This window comes from Siniperca chuatsi, linkage group LG17, assembly GCF_020085105.1.
Source record: "Siniperca chuatsi isolate FFG_IHB_CAS linkage group LG17, ASM2008510v1, whole genome shotgun sequence".
In the NCBI taxonomy this organism is placed as follows: Eukaryota; Metazoa; Chordata; class Actinopteri; order Centrarchiformes; family Sinipercidae; genus Siniperca; species Siniperca chuatsi.
Genome location: NC_058058.1, coordinates 15,625,743 through 15,646,748, shown reverse-complemented (window position 1 = coordinate 15,646,748; position 21,006 = coordinate 15,625,743). Strand labels below are relative to the sequence as shown.

Below are 21,006 nucleotides of genomic sequence, written 5' to 3'. Positions count from 1 at the left end.
ATTTACCATACTAAACACTGTACAGTGGTAGAAAACACTGTAAAACACAATGTAATTATCTACTTTTAATATGGGGATATTGATTTTGTCGGGGATGGACTGTACACATGTACGGGGTCTCTACGGTAACTGGGTGCTTGGCAACCATGACAACGGTCCGGGAGTGTGTGGCTGCTGGACGCTCCGTTACACCTCCGGCATGTAAGGGGACGGTGTGAAAAGGGGAGCGTGTGGCCCAAATAACAAAAATACCCTTTTGGCTTTTTTGGAAATGAGCCAGTGGCGACCCCAAGGCTGGAGACAGAAGACGAGACGAGAAAAGACTGTCTCAAACCGGTGTGTGGATGACGTAATGCAACTAGATTATGGCAGCCCTTGAAGAAAAACTATGGTAATCATATGGACATTTTTAGAAAAGGCTGCTAAACATACTTGTGCGGTCCATACTAGATTAAATAGCCTGAAATGTATACATATAAAGTCATATATTCATTCTAAAAGTTGATGATCTTGATTTTGGCAATCAAATCTTCATTGTAGAATATCAACTTAGTACTATTAAAATAACTTAAATGAAATGGACACAATGAGCTCACTCCCTAGCACTGCAGGCATAAAATAAGTCTCTTTATGAATATCATAGTGCTGTTTTGGTAATGTTGGGCTATCTATAAAATGCATCACAGTATTTTGGCAAATCAAACCCCCATTGTACAATATCAGCTCACCAGAGTGCATTATTTATATAATCTTCTAAACTAATCTGGCAAAAATGTAATTCTGTGCCCCATAATCCAGATATTAATATAATGTAATCAAAGCTAGGAATGAAAGCACTCATTTTATTTAAACCTTTTGTTACGCTCAGTGAGACAAATGTGTCTACAGATAACAACAGAAGTCACGTTTAATGTAGAAAGTGTATTTTTATTATTTCAAACTTCACCTTACACTCAATAAGGCCTTCACCTCATACCTGTCTCCCTCCTTGCCTCTTCCTGTCTCCAATTACATCTACAAAAACTACTCAGAGCATGTCACCGTGCATGTTCATGACATGTCTACCTCTTAGGTCTCCTTTATCGCTGTGAATGTAGTTAGTGAGAAAGACGATAGGGAGAATTATCTGCAGATGGGTTCGAAGAGGGCAGCACGAGGATATCCAAAAAGAGAGAACAAGAGAAATGGGTATGAAGAAAAACTTTGATGTGTACCCATCTCCCCCAGCACTACCCACCCACTAATGCAACCCTCCTTTTCTAAACCAACAAAACAATCATTGGCTGGTTATTTACATGCACAGTATCCCCCCACCCCCACCCCCACCATAGACACACTAATGCCTGATCCCAAAGCCATCTGCATCCCTAATCAACAACATTACATGTACATTAGGCTGAATTTATTTTCCTGAAAACAAAATATCCTGGCAGTGGACATTTGACTTGATTTTTGCAGTAACCCAGAACTTTAAAGGATAAGGTTGGTCATATTCTATATTTTTCTTATCGTCAACAAATCGCATGAAAAGACCAAAACCAACAATGAATTAATCCCACTAACAAACCTGATGGAGCGTATTCCTCTGTGAAATCCAATGTTGTCCAAAACCTTTAAAAACGCATCAGTGAGCCCCACTGTTGCCCTGGGTGACACTTTCCTTCATTATGATGTAGTCAGGCACTGTAGTTTATTTAGAGATGATCCCACATACACCGTCCTGCTGCTGTAAATACTCGCTGGCGCATCTAAATAGTCCTAAACAAATGCACTACTTACTGCGGTTTGCGTTAGATGTGCTAAAATCTACTGTTTTAGGAAATTATTTAGATTTTTTTTTTTAAAATGAAAGTATATTTCCGTGACTCATTTTTTTTAAAGATTTACATCTCTGAAAAGGAAAAAAGTATTGAGAGACAGATGAACGCATTGTTGGTTTTGGACAATAAAAAATTTTATAAAATATTGCCAGCCTGATCCTTTAAGCGGTTCATCCTTTCCGCTCCACCAGCTCTGTTTTCCTACCTCAGCAGGCGAAGGCTGTAATGTAAAAAGCTTGAATGTCAACAGTGGTTTTAACGGCATGGGAGGAAGGAAAGATGGCTTTGGGAATGGAATCGTAAGACTGCTCTAGTTTGACATCACCACATTCTAAAACGACAACAGGTACGAGCCGTGCCTCTTTTTATTATGTGACCCCACCCACACCTACACCCACACCCACACACGAGCTCCCCCAAAAAAATCATTCACAGGGACACCGAGTGGTTAGCGTCCAGGGTGCAACCACAAAGCACCAGCTAGTCCTATGGAGTTACACAATCACACATTACACACACACACACGCACACACACTTGTGGGAGTGTTGAGAGCTGGCAGTTTAGTGAAGTGTGTCTTCTGTGATTTGACAGAGGTGTCCCCAGCTCTTGTTCTCTTGTATCTCTCCTCCCCTGCCTCCTCCTTTCTCCTTCATCTTATCACACCACCTGGCATGCTGGTTCGTCCCTGAGCTCTGTACATTCTATTCAGGGCTGTATTTCTCTTTCTCAGACACAAGCACACATGCACACACGCACAGACGTCTCTCCCTCCAGGTGGGGTAAGTCCATTCCTCGGGTAAACTGTGACACACAGAGTGAGTGTAATCAAGGCAACCGCCGCTTTCCATCCACAGTGACACCGTCAGGGTTTGGCCTGAAGGGGGCGCTACCAACAGTTAACCAGCCCTGGTATGCAGAGGGGACAAGATCAGGGGAATTGGCATTGTCAGACATCAGTGTTACAGTAGACTGTACTTTGATATAACTGCATGAAAGGGGCACCCCACCGATTTTACACATCAAGTTCGATTTACTCGTCATGATAACTATTACTAGTTACAGTTGTATAATCTCTTCTGTGGCTCCGGAGGGGGCTTTCCAAAGTTTGAAATAATAACCCTGATGATGTCATTAGGGTTATCTCAGCTTGGGCTCGAGACTTAACATTTTTAACAAGAATCATGCATTACAAACCAGAGGTGTGGGATTTAAAAGAAGTGGGCCTTTAGGAGGCAGGGAGGGTCTAAATTAAGGTGCTGTTGAGTTGCATAGTGGAGCACTGACCCACACTAGGGAACTAGGAGCCATGATAGCTCGGCCTATGCTGCATTGATTTTAATCTGTGGGGGCCCCAGACTTTTTAGAAGTGCAACACTAAATCACTGGAGTAACCCCTTGAAAGACACATGTTCAACAAAAAGATCAAAAAGGAGAACAAAGTAGAGGGAAACTGGAAGATGTTATATTTGTAACTCACGTGTAAAGAGGCTGCAGTTGCAGATGAGAGGACTTCTGAGGAGGCTGGTAGCCATACGAGTCAAAGCCACCAATGAAATCAACTTCAGGAGAGAGAAAGAGAGGGGATGACATCATTCCCTTAATCTTTAAGTGCTGTATTTCAAGATCAGATTCTATTTTGACATGAAAATCTATTAAGGCATCAGATGGTATCATAATGCGTTCAGTATACCTTTATAACACCCACTGTGACATCAGAATCTGCAGAGATGCACCGATACATCATCTTTCTCACTGCTTCTATGTCACTGATACATTGCTCTAATCTTTCTCAATCGATTCAGAGGAACAAACTTATGTGGTGCCAGCTGAAGAGGACAACAGTCCCTGATTGTCTACATCAGTGGAGATATAGACCACAAGTTAGGGATTTGTTTTCTCCAGAGGCAAGATCTAACATTTTAATGAAATTACTCCTGTGATGTTGTATTGTTGCAGTTCTTCCTTTCTTCATGCCCAAAGGCAAAAAAAGTTATAAAATCGCTTTATTTTAATTTACAACATGTTACACATGTAATGCAATAAACTTGTGCAAGTATGAATTAGTTAAGACAGATAAATCAACCAGGCCAAAGTATTGGTATCACGTATTGGTATCACGTGTGTGTGTATATATATATATATATATATATATATATATATATATATATATATATATATATGCCAATATGTAGAAAGATATTGCAGAACATAAATGCTTAAGATAAGTTTGAGTTAATTTAGAAACCGTGTTTCTGGTACATAGTCTGTCCACCAGTTTATTTTTCAACTGTTAAATGTCCTGCTCAGAACATATGTTGGTCACAGTTTATAATAAAAACAAATTTAAGGGATGCTTGTACAAAATTTTAGTTCATGTTATGGATTTATGTAAAAAAAAAAAAAGTATATATATCCACCCATACGTCATTACTGGATTTTTTTAAACTATCAAATATATAGATAATATCGGCAATGGCCTCAAAAATCCAGTATTGGTTGTGAAAAAATATTGTTATTTCATCAACACTACTATGTTATGACATGTACATAATTATGACATAGCATGCTGTTAAGACATCGCAGACACAGCATGACACTTCCTTTTACAGGAAGTCTAGCTTATGATGTCATATCCTAACTACGGGACTTAATTTCCTCCGTTGAGTGATAGTGAAACGCTCACGAGAGGCACGTGAGGAGAAGAACCGTTCAGACACACAGATGGCACACCCAAGCCGACAGACAAGCACTCGCCAGCAGACAGACGGACACTCTGACGGTGGGCATATTCCGGCAGACATCTCTAATACTCCCCACAGATGGAGCGCACCCAACCACATAGAGGGAAACCTCGGTGGTGATATTGCTCAGCATGACTCAGGCGGGAGAAGACAATGAGCTATCAGCACTCACATCCAAAGCCGTGGATCCGTAACACAAAAGCCTTCTTGACAGTATGACACAAGTAAACCTAATCGGCCGAACAAGGCGCTGGAAGAGAATCGACAAGCTTTTAGGAAAAGATAAAAGCACTCACAGCTGTCCTCGTCATCCTGGAGGACTTTGCTCACATAGCAGGCGTACACAAAGCCAAAGAGCTGTTAGAGAAGAGAGATGGTCAGAAATTAGGTGACTGTTGTTGTGTAGGCTGAGTCACTGCTGACTTACAGTAAGAGTGTCTGTCCTGTGTTTCATGGAAAATGTTTAACAGTGTTTAGAAAATTGTAGCTGTGTGTTGAATGTAAAAGAAACACTGTGTATGAGTGTGTGTTAAGATACGTACAGCCAATAGGATCTGAATGGCTGAACTCAACACCTCTATGTACTGGTAGTCAAGGAGACACCCGGAGACAGTGATGACATGGTGGTCATCAGGGGCCATGCGAGAGTCTAGCACTGGCGTAACCATGCAACCAGGACCATGCTCCATCCACCACGAACGATGAAGGGATGTGTTGAACGTCATGAGAAAGTCCCTGTCCTGAACACACACACACACACACACACGCATAAAAATGGGGCTACAACTAACAATTATTCTCGCTGCTGATTCCTCAGTCGATTATATGTTTGATTAACCAATTGGTCCACAAAATGTCAGAAAATGGTGAAACATATCCATCACAATTTCCCAGAGCCCAAGGTGACATCAGTTTACAATGATATAAAACACAGAAACAATGATATAAAACAGAGAAAGGCAGTAAATCTTCAGATTTGAGATGCTGGTACCAGAGAATATTTGACATTTTTGCATGATACATGATTCAAACCAGGGGTTCCCAACCTGGGGGTCAGGACCCACCAAGGGGTCACTAGGTAAATGTCAGGGGTCGCAATGTAAGACGGTTAAAAAGGTAAGAAAGCAGAAATAAAGGTATTTCTGCTACACAAAATTAGGGCTCATTCTTTCAAATCTTTGCTTTTTTCTTATGAATTACTGAATAATTTTACATCTTTGGGCCTCTAAAAAACATTCAAATGAAACAAATGGAGAAGGAATAACCACTCTTAGGGTGAACTCGTAACAGCATGTGGATAAATGCTGACTGTAACAAGACGTTGCAAACAGACAGAAGTTTGGGAACCAATGAGCTAAACAATTGATTATCAAAATGTAACGCACCTAAGCGATTAATCTAACTGAAGATAGAAGAAGAGAGTGTTTCTAATTAGAGCAAATATCCAAGTTGTTAATGTTATCACACACAACCACAAGTACTAACACACAGAACTTACCTGAGACAGGTTTCCAACCTCCAGGTAGAAACAGATGATGAATGAGTTCCAACCCACCCAAAGGACCAGCCATACTGCATACTGCCAAACAGATACAGAGATCAGTCTCTGTATGAAAGTACACACAACCTCATACATTATCAATTTAAAGTAAACAGGAGCTGGTGCAGGATATACTCACAAAGATGAGGTATCTGAAGCGAAACTGCACAGTGCCGAACATGCCCAGGATGACGGCCATAATGTGCAGGAAGTTGGCCAGGATGGGAGCCCATTGGTAGCCCAGAAAATCAAACACCTGCCTCTGAAGGGCTGCCACCTAGGGGACAGGGGACAGGGGACAGGGGGTCATATATACACACACATCAGAGGAAAAGACACATACATACATACAAACACACATATCTGAGGACATGTGCAAATGCTACACACATAAACACAACTCACACAAGTAATCAAGATTTCACACACACACATATACACACACACAGACAGTGACAGGGACACACATACACAGGACTGCCGCAGTTGTTTCCATGGTAACTGCCTGGAGCACCAGCCAGTCCAGTGACTGTAAAAGAGGAGCACCCCCCCAAAAGCTCCCCCAAACTAATGGAAATCTATGGGCCGAATCCCCCTGCCACACAACAACTCATCGGCCCTGCAAACAATAGCCTGGACAACTAGCCCTCACACTGCTGCTCCTTGCCATGCCTGCTTCATGCTCACTACAGGAGGGGCCCATACTGTCTCATATTACACACTTATTACATTTTAGTGGGATAGTCCCAAGCTATTTGTAGGCACAAGGAACAGCTAACTTTAACTCCAGAATGGAGACCAGATGGTGAACAGGGCCTCCTTGTCCCTTTTGTGCTTAACATTCTCATGGTTTTGCCGGATCACCCCTCTCTCTCTGGAGACATACAGACCACCCCGACACCAAAGCGCCCCCCTGCCCTGATCCCTCTGCCTCAAAGACACCCTCGCCTGTAATGTAGCATGGCACCCCGGCAGCTGCAGCTCAAAGCTTTTTTGGTGTGACTGTACGGAGAGGCTGGACAAAAATGCCTGATTACAATGTGCGTGTCTGTAGCACGCTGCTCTAATTATATCTTTATGGTGAGTGAGTAAAGAGGCAGCTTTGGTCGTGCACACACACAAACACATACACACACTCACCAACTGCAGTGAACATATCACCAGCAGCGTGCATCTTCCGTCGCACTTCCCCATCTTGGAGGGCTCAGGACGCGGCTTAGAGCCGCGGAGGCTCCTGGGGAATGACGGGTCCCCGGTCAAATCCAGACTGCCTGGCCGTCTCAGCTCACACCATTCCCGGCTGAATAGACCTGCCCAAGGCCGCCGCCGCCGCCTCCTCCTGTAACGCTGGTCTGGCGCTTCCACTCACAGTGAGTGACCCATCTCGGCCGCTGCTTTTGTCGGTAAATACCAATCACGGGTGGTTTTCACTACAGGAAGGAGAGAGAAGATGAGGAGGAGGAGGATGGAAGAGGGGGTGGGGGGGGGGCGTCCACTTCACGCCGGCCTGCTGCGGTCCGACCACCACCGACAACCGAATCACCTCGGCCACACCTTCCGGAGAGGGGACACACAAAGGCACAAAGAGAGACGGAAAGCTGTCATAATCTGCCTCGGGCTGCAGACAGAAATGAGCATCATATGATACCGAATCACATGGGGGCGGCGGGGAGGAGGACCGACCCCGCAGTGTTACTACGGCTAACGTTGGGCTACATGCAATCCGCTACGGACACAAAGCAGTCCGTTGTGACTCGCGGTTTTCTAGGAACTGTAACGTTAGTCCTCGTCCCCCCCTCCCCAAACCCCGTCGTCCCGGTCTTCTTCTCTTCTAACTGTTCAGAGAAAGAAGTCAAGTTAACGGGCAGATCTGCTCACCAGTACCGGGGTCCGGGCTCCTTCGCTCCGTCTCGCAGCGTCTTTTGTCAACAATCGGTGCCGGGGCGGGCGCAGGAGGAGCCGGGGGGTGGAGGGGACGACGAGGGGGTGGGGGCTCTCAGTCACCGCGACCCCCTCGAGGAGGAGCTGCATGGATTCTGCAGACTCGCGTGCGTGCGCGCGGCCGAGCAGCAGCCCCGCGAGGCGTTCGAAAGGAGCACAAAAGAAACGGGGGCTCGCGGTGGTGGAGGAGGTTCAGACAGCCGAAAATAATAAAGTCTAATCGCCTCCCACTTCCATCCGAGTGTGGACACAGACCGAGGAGAGAGCACTGACCCGCGGTCCTGCTGCTCGCCTCTTCAGCCTGCGGTTATTCAGAGCGGAAAAAAACACAATTAACAGCCTTGTTTAATCCCAGCTACTTACCATGAGCAGTGCGACAGGGTAACAAAGTGAGCTTCACACAAGTTAAGTCAGCTATGACTGATGAAGAGGCAGATAAAGACCGCAAAGGATGTTATCGCGAGGCCATATGACAATCAATGGTAAAACAACACTAAGAAATAAATGCCATATCCAGTTGACTAAAATCAGTCTTACATTCACTCTATATGTTTCTCAAATAAAAGAGTGATTAAACAGGTAAAGATGAATATATTAATGGGACTATGTGGCACTTGGCTTATTAAAAAAAATAATATCTCCAAAACTCAGCAACTCACACCAAAACAATCTAGATGGACAAATTGCACTACAGGTAGGAGGAAAAATATGTATTTTTGATTTTGGGGTGAACTGTCCCTTTAAAGCATGTTCACCTTTGACTGTGCTCTGTATAATATTTTTCATAATGGACCCTACTCATTTTATTCTATTTTAACTGATCTTTTTCCTTTTATTGTGTTTTTAAATGTTCTGATGCATTTCTCCACCTTATTTAAAGCACCTGCCTGTGTTTGAAAGGTGCTAAACAAACTTGCTTCGCCTCACTACAGAGCAAAACAAAAAAATATAGAATTATAATAGATAAAGTGACCCATAATCAAAGCCCTACTTAGTTAAGTAAACCCGTGTTCATTGTGTAATTAGACTGGAGAAAGAAACAAACTTGAACAGCAGCAGTCACTTGCCAGTAACTCTATGTAGTGCTAATTAAACTGACCTGATTAATTTATCACCATAGACTAATCCAGAAGTTGGAAAAGCTCAACTCCTGCACTTAAAGAGGACATACCTCATAAGATGGAGAAAAAAGACGCACCAATAAAACTCCTTATTTTTTAAAGAAGTAAATTCATAGAAGTATTTTCAGTAAATTGCACTAGCGTTTAAAAAAAAAGTAATAGAACTCATTCTTAACACGGTCCTTTCAATATTAAATTATCAGTTTAGTTCATCTCTTCACTGTCCGACAAGAGGACATTCTTTTTGGAGAAAGGCAGATAAAAAATATAAACGTAATTTAACAATAAGACAAAATAAGATATTAAAAGTATGTAAACTATATCTCTATTCAGATTTGTAAAAAGTTCATTAAAAAACTGCAACAAATAAGATAAAGTGCAGGATGAGATAAAGGGATAGGTTGTGTAGGGAACTGAGAGACAGTTCATTGTATATTTGAATTAAGAGCATTAATTGCACATAGAATTAGTGAAAATTTGAACCTAATTTTCCTTCACATCCCAGAGAGGATAGTCCAGATGAGCTAATATGGGTTCAGCTTTCCTTGTGATTTGTTATCTAAAAATGTTTTAAAAAATTAAGGCTGCTGCTCACCCGTGATTTTATCACCCACCTTGACAATTTTGCTCAATGCATTCCTGTTTCACACATTTAAATTCCCATACCTACAAATAACTGAAAAGGTCAGGACAGACATGTAAAATGATACCATAAACTTCCTGTCCACATTTAAAACATGTAACTCCCACAGAAAATACAATCTATTGTCCTTTCTTACATTTCGCCTCAGTGCTCATATTGAAGTTCAACTTCTATATCAATATCTATATACATCATATATACACAATATTAATGTGTTAACCTGTAAGAAGTACTCCATATACTGCTGCTTAATTTGAACTCAAAGTAACTAGTTAATACCACTGTCAAATACATGTAGTGGAGTCTGAGGTACAATGTTTTCTTTGAAAGTGGATGAATGATATAAAACAGCTTGATTTGTCTGTGCATAAGACAGATCAGACATGCAGCAGGTTGCATGTAAAACTACTATAAACAAAGGAAAGTATTATAATGACAAAGGAATCTAACAAACTCTTTTTACAGAATACTGAAGTTTATTAAAAAGAAACAAATCAGGATAAAAAAACAAGTCATTTTGGAGGTTGTTGTGACTGAGCATAATAAACTTCAAACACATGTCCTGAGGTTGTTCTGTGACAAGCTGACGCACATGAAATTACAGAGATTCCTAACTCACTGTCGAACACCACCCATACACTTCTAAAGCAGGACCCTCAAATGCAGGACACACACACTTTCACACTCATCCAAGTTTACACACACACACACACACACACCCCCTACTGAATTTCTCCCATGTAGAGCCGTTTATCACTGGCGCCAGACAGCACTGTGTAGAGGGGCAAAGAGAAAAAGATGATTAAACTCTTATTGTTAGTCATAAGCCTCAGGTGAACTAACCAGTAATGTCAAATGAAATCTAACAGACAGAAAATAAGAGTGTTGGGTGACGACACTCTTATTTCTGGCAAAACCACATGAATATAAAAACGATCTTCTCTCCAGATCCCTCGGCTCTCTGTTCATACTAAAAAAAAAAAAAAAAAAAAAAAAAAAAAAAAAACTAACCTGTTCCTCAAGTCTTCAAATTTTGCTATTCCATTCTGCTAACATGTATTACAGCGTGTACGCTGAGACTAAAGCAGTTGTTTGACTCACCTATAGGCTCCTCTGGGTGAAAGGCCACTTCGTTGACAGAGCCAGCGTGGCCAGGCAGCTTGTACAGGATTCTGCGTGATGTGGTGTCCCAGATATACACAAATCTATAAACACGGAGATGTAAATAGCTAGAATGACTGCTTATGTGAGACAATGCAAAGCGGAGAAATATGAGACTGAAGGATTATCGTATTCATGTTACAAAACATTTTGTGCGGTGTATTTATTTGACGTTACGCTGTTACACTTAATTTACTTAAACCTTTCTTTTTTCTAAAAAAACTAAACAAAACCATTAAAAAAAGCCATGTGTGGGACTTTAGGCAAGGGCTGAATCGCTCTTAGTTTATGTGTTTGCAAGAGCATGTAAATGTGGTGTGTGTGTTTCGTTGCCTCTCACCTGTCAGCTGACCCTGCAGCTATCTTACTGCCGTCAGTAGACCAGGAGCACCTCAGCAAATTCTGAAAGACAGGAACAGATGTTAGAAACTGCATTAGCAACATGACACAACATCTCTACACGTGAGCTGCTTTTAAAGTGAAGAGATGATCTTTTCTTTATTAGAAAGGACAGCAGAGAGTGATGGGAGAGGATGAAAGGCGATGTCATGCAACCCGTGGCCGACAACAGGCGTAAACACCGCCAGCAGGACTGCCGCTGTTAGTCACTTATGGACAGAGTTACAGACTGTGTCAATTCTCAGGATGAAAGTACCATGTGTTGTTTATTGCAAGTCAGAAAGTGACATGTTTTGATGCCTTTTTAGGAAAAGAGAATGTTTGAAACTTAAGTCTCAAAATACATTTGTGACTCAGTGGTCCAGGATTCTGCTAGGTGAGAAAAAAGATTTGTTCCTTCCAGTACTTTCCCAAATATATACAATCCCTCACCCTGGGTGGTATCAACAATGGAAAGTAGTATCAGTGCTGTAAGTTTAAGCAGACCACATCTGCCATAGACTATAAAGAGAGGTATTTATGTTACCTTTTCAAAGTTGTGTACATTGCCCTGGAAAATCTTCACACATCTCTCCTTGGGTGCAAATGGCCGAACATCCCAAATACGCACTACACAGAGACACAGACAAAAGCCAAATAAAGGATTCAGCCATAGAAAATTCAGTGTTATGACCTGAGAAAAGGGATTTCTTATGCTGTAAATATACACACAAACATCATACCTGTGTTGTCCATAGAGTTTGAGAGAAGGTATGATCCCTCAGAGCTCAGGCTGAGTCCAGTTACTGAGTCACCATGGCCGTGCATATTGTAGATCAGCTTGTTCTGCCTCAGGTCCCACACCTGCACAACACAAAAAACAGCTTTGACAGGGTTTATGCAAAAGTATATAGGTCTATATGTAAAGAGTAGGCTGATATGTCATTGTCAGATATGTAGCAGTAGCCACAGGCCAAAAGCCAGCTGTCTTGATTGCCGACCGAGTCCAGGGGAAAAAAGAAAAACAAAAGACTGATCTTCTTAAAGCACATGAACACACTGCAACATGACGTCAACTACAAAATCACAAAAGGAGCCTGCAGCAGGGTCTGCAGAAGACAGAACGAGGCACAAAACACCCGTGTTATTCTTGAGACGTGGGTTTACGATGACCTTATTTTAAATGCGATACACTGCATCCTAAATGACTGAACTCATCACCTTCACCAGAAGTGTGAGCAATCCTTTGTTCCTGACGCTATCACAGCGTTTATTATCCCCAGCATTCTTCATCGTAATCTGTAACAAAAGCTACCAGCACTGTTTCGTGGTTTGTATCTAATTGATCTGGTCTTTAATCTTTTTGTTATGCTTTTTTAAAATTACTTCTATGGTCATAACTGTGGTACTTTGTGTGCATCAGTGGATTAGAGGAGGGTATATTATTTATTCAGTGAGGAGGGTAATTAGGGAAAATGCAGCAGTTAGGGAGGGAGAACATAAAGAACAGAGAACCACATGACAATGTACAGCTTTGACCAAATACAGTTACTTCTTTGGACAATAAAGTCACATTTAATTTGATTGTGAGAGGCAATGCCAAAAAGTTGTAGAGTCAAATTTTGATCTGATCCTACTCAATTCTATCAATCAATTTCCATGCTTGCTCCACAGTAGGTGGCAGGTTTTCCATTATCATTATTATTATTATTATTATTATTATTATTATTATTATTGTTATTTGCCAGTAGAGCTGGACGATAAACTAAACGTTGAGATACCAGCAATAGCAGTCACTGAATGAACTAATGACCTAATTTTGCCCATGCTGATATGTTCTTCAAAAGCTTTCCCCAGGCGCTTTCAAAAAATGTTGCAAAGAAATTACTATTGTCAATTTATAGTTAGAGATAACCTTACAAAATGATAGTGATATTGATTTTTGGTTATACTCCCCATCCCAATTTTGCCAGCATCAACTAATATGTATATGTCTTAACTCAGATCTGATAGTGATATTTTCTAGATTCATTTTGAATGAAAAATGATTTTCCTGGACATTTTCATTTTCAGTGGGTTTTCTGTGTATGCTGGAGCCTGGTACCTTGATGTCATTGTCGATGCCTCCTGACAGGATCTGATCACTGGTGTCATTGAATGTTGCAGCCAGCACCTGGTAGGTGTTCTGGAAAGTGTGGATCGCCCCTTTCTTACGAATGTCCCACAGCTACCATGGTGACAAAAACATAGAGAAAGATAAACAAAAGCCATCAGACCAACAACTGAACTGGAGTATTTGAGATAAATCAGTAACAACACAACAGTCATGTACCAAAACAGTCCATTATTGAGACCAGTGGGGTTAAATCTCCCAACAATTAAACCCAAAGATCTCAGATAAAAGTTTTAATTAAATATCATCCAATATCTACACAGGTCAATGAATTTAATGAAACTAATTGGCAGTTGGAAATCTCACCTTGACTGTCCCGTCATCGCTGCCGGTGCAGACGAGCTGGGGCCCTCGGCGGGCCGGGTAGCAGGTGTTAACGAAGGAGGTGTGGCCCTTCAGACGCTTGATCCTCTCACCTGTTTCACTGTCCCACACACCTACAGTCTTGTCTGTGCTCGCCGAAAACAGCAGGCTGAAATGCACAGCAAAAAAACCCCACAGTTGCTCAACCCATTTCTAGACACATCTATCAACCCGCTGGATTAACCATGAGTTTCAAACGTCGCTTACCAGTTATCTCAGCCAGCTAGTAAATAACAAATGGGAAATGTGTGTTGCTCTCCATCGATTACAGAAACTCGAATAAAAAGTCAGGTTTGCTTGGTAGTTTGGTTTAGACTAATATGAGTGATGGATAGCTGATAATGTTACAGGCTTTTATGAAACTAAAGCTGCCAAAAGCTAATATTTGCAGCTAATGTAACTATGTTTTATTCTGACAACTGTCATTCAAGAAGTTCCAAGGATTGCGTGTTAATAATTTAATTGTTGCATGCATATAAAACAATGATTACAAGTTATTCACTCACAGCTTCAAACTTCAAGTTTTCATTTTGTTAATATAGCTTATTATTCTGACTGTTTGTCCATCAGAGTATATCTACGTTTTATTTCATCGATGACCATTCGTACCTGCCATCTGTGTTGTAGTGCAGCTCCATCACTGCTCCACTATGGCCCTTCAGAGTGGCATAATTATCACAATCTCCATACACATTCCACATCACTGCAGCAAAGAAACACAGTGGACAACAAGTGATTCGCAGTAACTGGGAGTATGAATAAGTGTGTGAACTGCGGGATAGTCTATTATTTGCACTAGTTAAATTTTGAATATCATACATATGAGCCTGTCAAATCCTGAGGAGGCCAGCGTGGCTCCGTTGGGGTGAAACTTGCAGCAGTAGACCTCGCCCTCGTGGCCAGACATGAGCATAATGGGAGCCTGCAGGCTGGAGCTGCGAGGGGGACCCTATGGGAGACACATCAATGGTCAAATATGGTGGGTGTCTGACTCTGAGGTTACGGCTGGGTGAACTGTTAAATAGATTTGTGCTGTAGAACAATAACAAGACCATCTTTCAGTATTAGAGCCTACCAGCCCAATATTAGTTTATCCATGTTTATCACAGTGGACTGCATGATAATAGGAAGTCAACCAGGGCTTATCATTTTAAGGCTGCATTTTTTAAAGAATAGAAGAATTGCAGAAATCTGACATTGAACTTAATGTGAAGTGTCATGTAAAAGCTGAAGCCACACACTCCAAAATGACCATAAAATGTAATCAAAGACTGCCTAAAACTGTTTCAACAAAACTGAACATTATAACCTATTGCAAGAGTGTCGCATTCATGTTAGCTTTAGCTGAGCATGGCTGGATGTGAATTAAACAGATCACAGTATTTCCTGCTGTTGAGTTAACACAATGTTATTTACTTTTCCTGCTTATCTCTTTAGCTGGCCCGTAGTCCCGTTTATGGGCCTAAAAACAATTTCTAGTCCAGTTAGTGCACTTAAAAACATGTTGGGTAAATGTGCAGTTGTTAATGATGGTGTATATGTTTTGGTCGCCATTAACAAGTTGCTATGAGTACTTTCTAGTCACCAGTATATATAGTAACGTTATACAGTATATAGTACCCTCCGTACCATGGCCACGAGTTGCTGAGACTGAGCCGCCGCCACCAGCTCCGTCCTGGGCCGCTTCACGGCGGTAGGAACCACCGCCATATCCGCCACTCTCTTCTTAGGTTCAATCATCCCGAGTTAGTCAACAAGAAACAGCAAAAGTGTTAAATTTTAATGCTATAATTTACAAAAAACGAATGGACGTCTTTCACGAAGAGACGTCGAGCGACGCAGCACCAAAGAAGAACAGAGAAGGAGTACTTCCGCTGGCTATGAGGCGTGTGATTGGTCGAGGTTTGCACCGACTGCGATGATTGGTTACACGGCTTGTTGTTAAACTCATTTGCACTGGATGTAAAGCTGAAGCAGCTTTGCTAAAACGAAAGGTAACAATATTTCATTTTTATATATTTTTCTCCTGAATTAGCGCTATATTTTACACTGTCTATCGTTCTATAGATTGATATTTATACTTCACGCACGGGCCAATTATCCCGTTTGTGTGTTTTTATCGAGTTAACCAAGTTAGCTAGGTAGAAGACAGTGCTTTAATCTAGCTAGCTAACGTTAGCCTCACTGCTACTAGTAAAGCTAAGCTACTCTCTTACAGCAGATGTAAAGTTAAATTAGCTGCACACATTTGTACTCTCTGGGTCTCAGGTCACGGGAACCAGCTATATGTTATCTCGCATACGGATAAAATAGACTCCGCAGCATCTAAGCAAGGAAATACTGCGGAGGAGAGATTAAATGACTCTGCCTTCAAAAGTGATTCTAATGCATAAAAGAGGGATTTAACTGTGCTAACCACTAAAATGGAATAATTTGCAACTTAACATAAACTATTCTTCGTGTTGTTGAGGTTCCTCTAAAGTCACCTGAAGGCTTCTGTACCCACTCTTTTTTTTATCTTAATTTAAACAAATAAAAAATTGCTAAATAAAATTACAAAAACAAATAAGAGTAAGAGTCATTGTGCAGGGGTGTTTTACAGAAATAGGTCATATTTTTTTAAAGTTATTTTTTTTAGCTTTTTAGTTCTGGCAACCATCAGTAGTACTAAAATATATGTTTAAATCATAATGATAAAGACATATAACTCTCAAACCCTTTTTAACCAGGATGCATTTTTTTTGCTTAACAATTTCTAAATATTGCAGGTGACTGGTTAGGAAGACTTTATAACTAAGTACAGTGTCCCTATTATACTGAATTACACACCATATTTAATGCAATTCCTTCTGGTATGATTCAGCTTCTAAGAGGTTATGGTGAAACTGCCTCTTCTTACTCCCAATTGTTTATAAGTTCAGTTAAATTGGGAGGAATGGACTGTTTAGGCAGATGAATTGGAATAAAGTCTTCACTGTACCAAAAACATATTGTATTATTTAGTTTGGTTTAGTCTGTTTATTTAATGTACCCTGTTAAAATGTAAACTGTACAGAGACTGAAAGTAGACACTGATGTTATGTGTGTTTTCTGTAACCCCAAACTAACTTGACTTTTTTTGGATTTGCATTCATCTGCAGGATTTCCTATGGACAAAAACAACCTAAAATGTCAATTTCAAAAAAAGGACATTCTCTATTTTTATGATGCTGCAAATATTGAAATGTGTTTCATTATCAATCTTCTAGATCCACTCAGTGATACCTGTGGTCCACCTCCATTGTAACAATGTCTGACAGTGATGGCCCAGCAACAGAGCCGGCTGGACTGGATGGTCTGCCACCATTGTTCAGCATTTCCAAGGGAGAGGTGGTCTCTCTGCAGACCTACGGAGCCTTTGTCAGACTGCCAGGATACAAAAAGGAAGGTTGGTAAAAAGTGAAGCTCATTTATCTGTCTAGACGTATTATTCCAAGATTTTATTATTCAAAAGGAATGCACAGATGCAAAATTAGTGAAATGAATCACAATAATGTGAAGAAATAGTACAGTAAAATAAGGCAAAAAACACCACAAAATACAGAAGAGTAAGTAGCAGAGACAATAAGAATAAATCTTTATTAGGAAAGTATTGCAGAGCTTTCAATGGGTGAAAACAGTTAAACCTACAGTAACATTGACAATTATAAGAAAAACTATAAAACAGAGGAACATGCAGTGGCAGAAAGATGCTAAGTCAACACCTGCAGCCACTGCCAGGTCCAAATCACTGTGTCAGAGATGGGACTTTGGCCAGAGCCAAAAGCAATGCAGAGTGAGTGCAGAGGATGCAGGAACCAAGAGGCAGCCCTCATTGCCAAAGTGCATAGTGTCTGTGTCAGCCTATGACAGTGCCATCTCAGCCAGAGACCACAAGGCGCCTAAGCTACATGATGCTTCTAGAGTAGGATTTCAACATTTCCACAGAATTCCTTCTCTGATTGCAAGAAACAGTTGGTGTGTTATATGCTCTTGTGGAGGAGTAAATATTACAGTGCAAGCCCATGCTTTTAATATGTGGACCTTTTTTTATATATTAGCACAATCACTGTTAAGATTAATTTTCAACCCAATTTGAGTTTATTCCAGTCACTATGACTTCCTAGTAAAATGAATCTAAGGTAATGTGCATGTAGAGAAGAATAGGAGGGGTTTGGGGTAGGCAGGGTTGTTAAGAAGTGGAACAGATTGATGATGTCTAATATCTATATTTACACAAGGGTTAATTTTTTGATGATGATTTGTTGTGGTACACAGTTGTGGACCTGCATGTCAAACTGAATGCTAACTGCTCATTTTCACCACTGGAGGGCGAACTGAGCAACGTTTACTGGGATAAATTCAGCACCCAAACCATGGTGTTCAAATCCTGAGAAAATAACTTCTTTTGTTTGTTTTTTTGCAGCAAAAATATTATTTTAGATTGAAATGTTTTATTTTATTTAAGTTATAACTAGTTTAAATTGAGAGTCAGTGAAGGGAGTTCAGAATGGATGTAATGTGAAAATTTACCTTTGGTTAATGTAACTAATTCTAGTTAATATTCTGACAACAGCATTTTGTATGTCTTTTAAGATTTGTAATGGTCACAAAACACAATGTTTGAATCTTTGAGTCTTGATGAAATGAAGGCATATATTTCATCGTGAGCAAAACAAAGATATATTTGTGTGTCTAAATCCTTCTGCTCAGCATTTTATGTATTTTTTAGATTTATATCTGTACTTTTTCCCTGACAAATGCAGGCCTGGTACATGTGAGTGAGATGTCAGCCACACGGGTTGAGAATGCCTCAGAGGTTGTCGATGTCGGGGAACAGGTGTGGATTAAAGTCATTGGGAGAGAGGTAACAACACACACACACACACACACACACACTCAGACACACCATGCCATGTCAGTGAAGTGAGCTGGATGACTGCAGCTCTGTCCCCTGTCTCTCAGATTCGGGATGACAAGGTGAAGTTGTCCTTCTCAATGAAAGCTGTCAATCAGGGAACAGGGCGGGACTTGGACCCAAACAATGTTATGGCAGAGTATGTGCTTACAGTTTTATTTTGCCATATATATTTGTATCTGCATGGGTGCATGGGCCGGTGTGTGTTATTATTGTCTGTGTGTGATTGTAGGCAGGATGCGAGGCGACGTAAGCTGTATAGAGATCACACAGGCAACAGGATCACACTGGAGGCTGTACTCAACACAACGTGCTCAAAGTGCGGCTGCAAGGGTACGACAACCACGTGAATGAAACCACAGTCATATCTTAAAAGAACAAAACAGAGAGACTGCATTTGTTTCCTACAACTTTCTACTGGGAAATTTGCTTCAAATCACTGCAGCAGTTTTTAATAAATCACTACTCTTTTCAGGACACTTTACAAAGGACTGTTTCTCTGCTCCGGGCTTGCAGTACGCTCTTTTGCCTGAAGAGGACGAGGAAGAGCCCCAGCAGCAGACCTCCACAGTTGCACCACAGCAAGACTCAGACAAAAAGAAGAAGAAGAAGAAGGTGAATATGTGACAGTTAATGTCCCACACGGCTCCCACTTCCTTATTTCCCCCCAGCTTCCCTCCACCTTTATTGTTGTGTCTCTCACCTGTGAGTCATTTGATGCAACAGCCCACACATCTCTGTATGATGGTGCATGCCTGTGGCTGCTTACACTGAGAGATACAAGGCAGCTTTTTGAGAACTGTCAAAAGTGTTGTTTGAAAGAATACAGTGTGGTTTTGTGCTGATATAATGAACAAGAATTGTTTAGTGATTTGCAGTTTTGAGGTATGGAAACTGCTGTCTGCTTTATTTGTATTTCTGCATTGTCAAGTTCCTTCTATTGCCACACAAAACAAATTCTCTTCTTGCATGTTTTTCCTCCAGGAGAAGAAAATGAAGAAAAAAAGGAAGAGGGAGAGGAAGGAGTCTGAGAGTGACAGCAGCAGCAGCAGTAGCGAATGCAAATCCAAGAGGAGGCGACACGACCACACTCCCGACAGAGAGGACAAAAAGAAGAAGAAACACAAGAAACATAGATCACACAAACACAGCTGACACAGCCACATGGCTCAAACACACATGTACAGTCACACACACTGCAGCTGTCAGACAGACGCAAAAGGGAAGTGGGTAGCAACAGGCAGAGTGACAGATTTCCAGCTGTGTATCTTTTAATAATCTCTCAACAACCGCTTATTATGGAAACCTTCACCTATTTATGTTAAGGAGAGTTTTGCTTACTGTCTCTATCATTGGAAGCACATTAAGACGTCCTATCAAGTTTAAAAAATCTAAATGGATCAAGAAAGAAAGTGCTGCAAACAAAAATCAGGTGATAAGTCCCACTTGTCCTAAAGTAACCTCTGGCTCACCCACAGAGGAAGGAGTTTACACAACATATGTATCGCAGCAAGTGGCTGTCCTTCTAGAAATCCAGATATTGTTTACAGCTCTCCGGTTTCTTATGCTCTGGTAAATCAGTTAAGCAGACATGAAAACAGTAAAGCTGACTCTTGGGGATGGGGGGCTGACATGAAAATCCTTTAAATAATCCACACAGTGAAAGCTACACACACAGATAGGAAGTAGTAAAGACACAAACAGGATGTGAAATGCAGCACAAGTGAGCGTGACAGGAACCTCAAGCTATGGTAATATCCTGAGGTTGTCCGCCACTTATTGTGGGTTTGTGTATACGTACTGTACATGTGTGTTTGTGTATCTTGCCTCCAGGGGACTGCTCATAGTAGACACAACCCTCTTCCTGCATGTCAACTGTTAGCTCCATTAAAGGTGTTTTTATTTGTAAAGGGGAAAATGCCTCTTAATGTCTTTGTTCTTGGACCTTGAACTCATAATGTTACTGTTAAAGTCCTTAGGAGACCAAATCACACACATACACAAACATTAGAATTTCTCAGGTTGGGTCTGGTCCACCCTGGGGTCATATTAAGTTAATGTTTTCAAGTAAGGTAAGGTGTCTCAGGCCAGGACTTGCTCTTGTTTGCACCAGACAGATGTACAAGATGAATTTAATATTGCCATTAGTATGATCCCAAGCTTCCACAACCAGAATTTTGGATTTGGA

The 21,006-nt window shown here is 41.2% G+C and overlaps 3 protein-coding genes across 7 annotated transcripts; 1 reads left to right on the top strand and 2 right to left on the bottom strand.

Moving 5' to 3' along the window:
- Positions 1-906: 906 nt before the first annotated feature.
- Positions 907-8,297, bottom strand: nkain1 (sodium/potassium transporting ATPase interacting 1). Of its 4 annotated transcripts, none has more exons than XM_044171705.1 (8): positions 7,981-8,276; positions 7,243-7,656; positions 6,242-6,379; positions 6,061-6,141; positions 5,105-5,302; positions 4,859-4,919; positions 3,299-3,380; positions 907-2,727 (listed from the first exon to the last, which is right to left on the bottom strand). In XM_044171705.1, the coding sequence occupies exons 2-8, from the start codon at positions 7,294-7,296 to the stop codon at positions 2,718-2,720; spliced, it is 624 nt and encodes a 207-aa protein (XP_044027640.1). In that variant the 5' UTR covers positions 7,297-7,656; positions 7,981-8,276; the 3' UTR covers positions 907-2,717. The 4 variants fall into 4 exon arrangements, with proteins under 4 accessions (XP_044027640.1, XP_044027641.1, XP_044027642.1 ...); XM_044171706.1 differs by having other exon boundaries at positions 7,243-7,532; XM_044171707.1 differs by having other exon boundaries at positions 7,987-8,276.
- Positions 8,298-10,263: 1,966 nt separating this feature from the next.
- Positions 10,264-15,649, bottom strand: snrnp40 (small nuclear ribonucleoprotein 40 (U5)). Its single transcript, XM_044171701.1, has 10 exons — positions 15,512-15,649; positions 14,702-14,831; positions 14,492-14,585; positions 13,826-13,991; positions 13,451-13,573; positions 12,090-12,210; positions 11,894-11,976; positions 11,309-11,370; positions 10,909-11,012; positions 10,264-10,579 (listed from the first exon to the last, which is right to left on the bottom strand). The coding sequence occupies exons 1-10, from the start codon at positions 15,620-15,622 to the stop codon at positions 10,530-10,532; spliced, it is 1,044 nt and encodes a 347-aa protein (XP_044027636.1). The 5' UTR covers positions 15,623-15,649; the 3' UTR covers positions 10,264-10,529.
- Positions 15,650-15,737: 88 nt separating this feature from the next.
- On the top strand, positions 15,738-20,736 carry zcchc17 (zinc finger, CCHC domain containing 17). Of its 2 annotated transcripts, XM_044171704.1 has the most exons (7): positions 15,738-15,876; positions 17,131-17,309; positions 18,667-18,767; positions 18,866-18,957; positions 19,051-19,151; positions 19,294-19,433; positions 19,803-20,736. In XM_044171704.1, the coding sequence occupies exons 2-7, from the start codon at positions 17,171-17,173 to the stop codon at positions 19,971-19,973; spliced, it is 744 nt and encodes a 247-aa protein (XP_044027639.1). In that variant the 5' UTR covers positions 15,738-15,876; positions 17,131-17,170; the 3' UTR covers positions 19,974-20,736. The 2 variants fall into 2 exon arrangements, with proteins under 2 accessions (XP_044027639.1, XP_044027638.1); XM_044171703.1 differs by having other exon boundaries at positions 18,866-19,151.
- The last annotated feature ends 270 nt before the right edge of the window (positions 20,737-21,006 follow it).